This window comes from Budorcas taxicolor, chromosome X, assembly GCF_023091745.1.
Source record: "Budorcas taxicolor isolate Tak-1 chromosome X, Takin1.1, whole genome shotgun sequence".
In the NCBI taxonomy this organism is placed as follows: Eukaryota; Metazoa; Chordata; class Mammalia; order Artiodactyla; family Bovidae; genus Budorcas; species Budorcas taxicolor.
Window position 1 is genome coordinate 100,495,080 of NC_068935.1, and position 5,856 is coordinate 100,500,935.

Sequence of the window (5,856 nt, forward strand, 5' to 3'; positions counted from 1 at the left end):
TTCATTCAGATTCACACCCATCTGTAAGAAACGCCGCGGGAAGAAAGAGCCACCTCTATGGACCGTTGATCAGGGCCTTTATTGGGCGGTCGATCTCGGGCAGAACTCCCGGGGGCGGGTAAGCGAGGAAGCGAAGGGGGTCTGCGAAGCAAAGGGAGTCTGCGAGGTATGAGGGGTGGGGAAGGGTTTTATAGCCCGGGCCGGGCTCCCATATAAGGAAGAAAGCGCGGGCTCAGCGGTGATTGGTGTCCAAGGGCTCTGTGTCGGCACCTGATTGGACAGCTTTGGTTGTCGGCCCGCCTCCGGGGCTTGTCTGTGGCACTCTGCCGGGACATGTCCCGACATGCCTCAACACGCCCTACCTTGCCCGACCTTTCATCCCGGCCTTTTTGATATAGGACAAGGGGCGCCGATTCTCTCTGGCTACTTCCTGCTGAACGGGGGCAGCGAGGGGTAGGGTGAGGCCGGGATGACAGGGGGCATCTGCCGTTAATCTTGTCACGGAGTGCTTGTTGGAAGCCCTTGGTACTGCTGTCGCAGCACCATTAGCTGGACCGTGTTGAGCCGTTGTTTGATAAAGGCCAGAAGCTTATTTAGGATACAGGGCCCGAAAGTCAGGAGCAGCAGGAGAATGATGATCGGTCCCATTAGGGAGGATAGCAAAGTTGTCAGCCAAGGGGAACTCTGGAACCAGGACTCAAACCAGCCCTGCTGAGCCTCCCTCTCTCTCTTCCTGCGTTCTAATCCCTCTCTTACTTTAGCCATGGACTCCCGAACCACCCCAGTATGATCAGCGTAGAAACAGCATTCTTCTTTGAGGGCTGCACAGAGGCCCCCCTGCTGCAAAAAGACCAGGTCTAGTCCCCTGCGGTTTTGTAATACCACTTCGGAAAGGGAAGTCAGGGACTTTTCTAGGGCCATCATGGACTTCTCTATGCGGGCGATGTCTTTGTCAATTGCGGCCCTCAGGGTGATCAGGCCCTGATGTTGTGTGGTCAGGGAAGCAATGCCTGTGCCCATCCCAGCTGCCCCCAGGACGAACAGCATTGCCAGAGTAATAGCTGTAATGGGCTCCCTCTTATATCTAGGAGCTGGGGTGTCTCGGTCCCAAAAGTTGTAGAGGACCTCTTCTGGATGGTATGTAATCTTGGGCACTACCGCTACCATGACACAGAATTCCCTGCTCTGGTTGAAGACGGCCAAGTGGAGACAGGGCGTTAGCCCAGTCTGTGAGCACACCCACCACCCCCCGGTTTCGGGTATGACGTAGGTCTTATTGGTGAAATTGGTATCATTGCCAGTCTGGGCGCACAAGGTTTGTTTATCTATAGGGACCGTGCCTAAGCAGGTCCCCAAACCCCATACGTCTTTCATGGTAAGGCCTACCTTGCGGTCTCCCCAAGGGCACTGCGGTGGGTTGGAGAGAATGGATAAGTTGTAGGTAGCATTTAAGCCCACGGCCTCGTAGTAAGGTGGATGTAGGGTGTAGCAAAGCCAGCAGGATTGGGTCGCGTTAGGATTGGAGTGGTTGAGGGCCTTGTAAGTTTCTTTGACCAAGGCCCACAGGGGTTCCTGGGTCTCTAGCGGGTCAGTCCGGGTCAGCTGAAGGGAGGGGGTGAGGGTAGGCGAGGTCACAACATTTGTGGCGTTTGTCTCCCGTGGTGAGGGACTGGGAGGTGCAATAACCTGGTTGGGCCCCACAGCATGGGCCTGAACAGGTTGCAGGACTTGCTGGACATATAGCGTTGCGCTTGGGGCCCCCCAGCCATCATAGACCTGTATTCCCCAGGCTAGCCCGGAGATCCATCTGTTTTCAGTCCGTCCCTCGCTGTGTGAATGATAGTCTGACTAAGTCACAGTCGGGGCAGTACTTTGTAAATCTGTGGTTCCACATGTCCTGGGTGATGGGATTTACGAAGGACATATTGATCAGGTCTGGCTTGGTCACCGACCATTTCCAGTACCATCGTTGGAAGTGACACAGTCCCAGGACTTACAGTAGTGGCTCACTATTCCCCCACAGGTCTTTATGTTTTCCCGCTGATGTCCCGGGCAGGCATAAAACCCAACATTTCTGAGATATGCCCGGGCCCATGAGGTCTCGGTTAGCTGTTGGAGGTGAAAGTATAGGTCAGGCCACCACTTATCTTTCGGTTGGGTGGCGGTGGTCTGGTTTAGTTCTTTGTAGGTCTCTCCATTTTTCAAGATCCAGGTGACCTGAAAGGGCTGGTGGGGGTTTTGGTTGGTGTGTCCCCCTTTTTCCAGGACCCCCAGTATCCCCAGAGTAACCCAAAGTAGAGAGCCCCACATTGTTCCGAGGTTGGGGTGAAAGGGGTGCGGCAGACAACCAGCCTCGGGGGTCCCGTAAGGATGGAGCTGGTAACCAGGTCAGGGCGTCCCAAGGGAATAGCACCCCAGGAGTAGGAAGCAGATGGTTAAGTATGTGAGGGCCAGGGACAGTCGAAGAGTGGGGGACCAATCGCGGGGCACCGCGGCCGCTAATCCAATGGCAAAAAGTATGGCCAGAGCTGCAATTGTCAGCAGCCACAGCGGGTGATACCAGGCCAGCATCGGATCGATTTGGACTGTGGTCTCTCAGTCATTCAGGAATCGGTGACAGAGGGGTTTGGGTAATGGTCAGTTTGGTCGGCCCCGTGAGGGTGGAGCGGTAGGAGTGATCGGGAGGAGGGGTCGGGGCCAGGGCCACCCCTGTCTCCGGGAGACCCGGGGGAGCTCATTTGAGTCGGGTCAGGTGGTACCAGGGCTCGTGTCCCAGGAGTTTGGCGGCTATAGGAGTGGTGAGGATTACAGTATGGGGTCCCGTCCAGCGAGGCTGTAGTGGGCGGGGACTCAGGGTTTTTAGCAGTACCTGATCTCCTGGGGCTAGAGGCCGGGTGGGCCCCTCGTCGTCTGTCGGTTGTGGCAGGACCCGGTCTGCGTGTTCCCTCAGCAAGGATCGTAGGAGGGAGAAGAGGGGGAGGTACCCCATGAGTGGGGGAGCCTCTCCCTCTGGGAGGTGAGTCAGGAGATAGGGCCTGCCGTAGAGCAGTTCAAAAGGGGTCAAACCTGTTTTGGAGTGTGGTGTGGTGCGAATGCGAGTGAGCGCCAGAGGAAGGAGGTCGACCCAAGACAGCCGCAGTTCTGAGGCAAGCTTGGTCAGATGTGTCTTGATGATGCCGTTCACCCACTCTACCTTGCCTGACGATTGGGGCCGATAGGGGATGTGAAGATGCCAGCTGATACCCAGGGCCACAGCCACCTGCTGAGAGATCTGCGAGATAAATGCAGGCCCATTGTCAGACTGGAGAGAGTTTGGCAACCCAAATCTGGGAATGAGATGGGCCGTCAAGACCTCCGCCACCGCCGCTGCCGTCTCTCGGGCGGTGGGGAAGACCTCGACCCATCCTGAAAAGGTGTCCACCAAGACCAGCAGATAGCGGTAGGTTCAGTGTCTGGGCATGTGGGTGAAGTCTATCTGCCAATCCTGCCCGGGCATATGTCCCCTCAACTGGTGAGTCTCCTGTGGGGGTCGGAGTCCTCCCTGAGGAGAGGTGGAGGCGCATATTAGGCAGGATCGGTGGACAGCATATATGGTCTGTCTGAGATGTAAGGGAGAAAAGACAGGGCTGAGAAAGGAAAAGAGAGCTCTTGGTCCGATGTGGAGGGTATTGTGGATTTGGGATATTATGGCCTTAGCCTGGTGCTCAGGAAGCACCGGTTAATTATGGAGTAGTATCCATCCCGACGGGTGCCTCTGAGCCCCTTCTTGTGCCAGCAAGGCTCTGGCTTCCTTGCTTGAATAGTCTGGGTTGAGGGTGGATCTCAAAGTCAGCAGGGGCTCGGGGGCTTGTTGTAAGGTAATTTGTTGAGCCACTTGATCTGCCATATTGTTACCCAGAGCGACAGTGTCATGGGTATTTTGGTGTCCCTTGCAGTGTATGATAGCGACCTCTTTGGGCAGGGATAAGGCATCCAACAGTCGAGTAATGTGGGGGGCATTACAGATGGGGGATCCTTTAGTGGTCAGAAAGCCCCGTTCTTTCCAGATTGCCACGTGAGAATGGGCAATCAAGAAGGCATATTTGGAGTCTGTGTAAATATTGGCCCTCTTTCCTTCTGCTAGGTGTAAGGCTCTAGTTAGGGCTGTTAGTTCAGCCTTCTGAGAAGTCGTCCCGGGTGGCAAGGGCTGAGCCTCTAGGACTTCCCGGGTGGTTACCACAGCATAAGCCGCCCTTCGGTTTCCATTGGGATCTCTCTTTGAGCTCCCATCGACAAACAAAGTTAGCTCTGGATTTGGTAGAGGTTTGGAGAACAGGTTGTGGGGTGGTTGCATAAGGGACTCAAGGACCTCCGAGCATGAGTGGGTTGGGGGTTCTGAGGAGAGAGGGAGTGAGGGTAGTGAGGAAAGCGGGTTTAATTGTGGGGAGTGGCCCACGGAAACCTGAGGATTGTCCAGGAATACCAGGTGAAATTGTTGGAGCCTGGACTCGCTGAGTTCAGGAAGAAATCTAGAGGCCAAAAGGTCACCAAGACGGTGGGGCGAGAAGATGGTCAGGGATTGGCCATGAATCAGCTTTTTTGCATCGACGTACAACGTTGTCGCCACCGCTAGTGCCCGCAGGCAGGGGAACCATCCCCTGGCTGTGGGGTCAAGTTGTTTGGATATGTAAGCAATAGGCAGCAATTCGGGGCCAATCGGTTGCACCAAGGCTCCAAAGGCTATCTCTCCCTTTTCATCAGAGTATAGATGGTGCAGATAGTTGGGATTTGGGAGAAAGAGAGGGGGTGCAGCCAATAGGGTTGAGCGTAAAGCGTGGAAGGCCCGAATCACTTCGGTGGGGGAAGACAGCGGCCCTGTGGGAGTCTCTTTAGCTGCCGCATATAGAGGTTTGGCCAGGGTAGCATAATTTGGGACCCAGTGTCGGAAGAATCCCGTCAGTCCTAAGAAGGACAATATCTAGTCTCTGTCGGCTGGAGGGCAGATGGACCGGAGGAGGCTACACCAGTCTGCTGTCAGGGCTTTAGAGGTTGGAGTGATTTGGAGGCCCAGATAGACGACAGAAGTCCGAGTCAGTTGGGCTTTGGATTGTGAAGCTCTGTAACCCTGGGAACCAAGGAAATTGAGGAGAGTTGTAGTATGTTGTCGGGAGGTCTCTTCTGACGGCTGCAAAGGAGCAAGTCGTCTACGTATTGGAGGAGGGTGCTAGGGCGAAGCGAGCACCTGGCAAGATCCCGGGACAGAGCCTGCCCGAAGTAGTGGGGACCGTCTCTGAACCCCTGAGGGAGTACAGTCCATGTGAGCTGTGTGGTCAGCTGGGTGTTGGGGTCAGTCCAGGTGAAGGCAAAGAGGAATTGGCAGTCGGGGTGGAGTGGGATGGTAAAAAAGGCATCCTTGAGGTCAATAACGGTGAAATGAGAGGTCTGAGGAGGTATGGAAGAAAGGAGGGTGTAGGGGTTAGGGACAAGTGGATGGGCAGGGATCACCGCCTCGTTGATCAGGCGGAGATCCTGCACTAGCCGGTAGTCTCCTGAAGCCTTCCGAACAGGGAGGATAGGCGTGTTACAGGGGGAGGTCGTGGGGATCAGGAGACCCTGTCCCATGAGATGGTCGATGATGGGCTTTAGCCCCCTGAGGTTGCGAGTAGACAAAGGAAACTGGGACCGGGCTGGGAAACAGGTGGGGTCCCTTAGCCAGATGAGGACTGGAGGGTGGTGCCGAGCCACCACCGGAACTCGGGTGTCCCAGACCTCAGGATTAACAGAAGAGGTTGGAGGGTCAACAAGTAGCATTAGGAAGGCCCCTGACGTGGGAGCCGATCCTGGAGCTAGCTGAAGAGCAGCCTTCAGCTTAGCAAG

General features: G+C 55.6%; 1 protein-coding gene across 1 annotated transcript; it reads right to left on the reverse strand.

The window, feature by feature from the left end:
• Positions 1-498: 498 nt before the first annotated feature.
• On the reverse strand, positions 499-2,310 carry LOC128069588 (MLV-related proviral Env polyprotein-like). The gene is made up of 2 exons (XM_052662725.1): positions 2,011-2,310; positions 499-1,710 (listed from the first exon to the last, which is right to left on the reverse strand). The coding sequence occupies exons 1-2, from the start codon at positions 2,308-2,310 to the stop codon at positions 499-501; spliced, it is 1,512 nt and encodes a 503-aa protein (XP_052518685.1).
• Positions 2,311-5,856: the final 3,546 nt, after the last annotated feature.

Coding starts and splice junctions, on each gene's coding strand:
- LOC128069588 (XM_052662725.1), bottom strand. CDS start 2,310: ATGTGGGGCTCTCTACTTTGGGTTACTCTGGGGATACTGGGGGTCCTG. Junction 1,711..2,010: donor TAAAGACCTGTGGGGGAATA/GTGAGCCACTAC, acceptor CAACCTGTTCAG/GCCCATGCTGTGGGGCCCAA.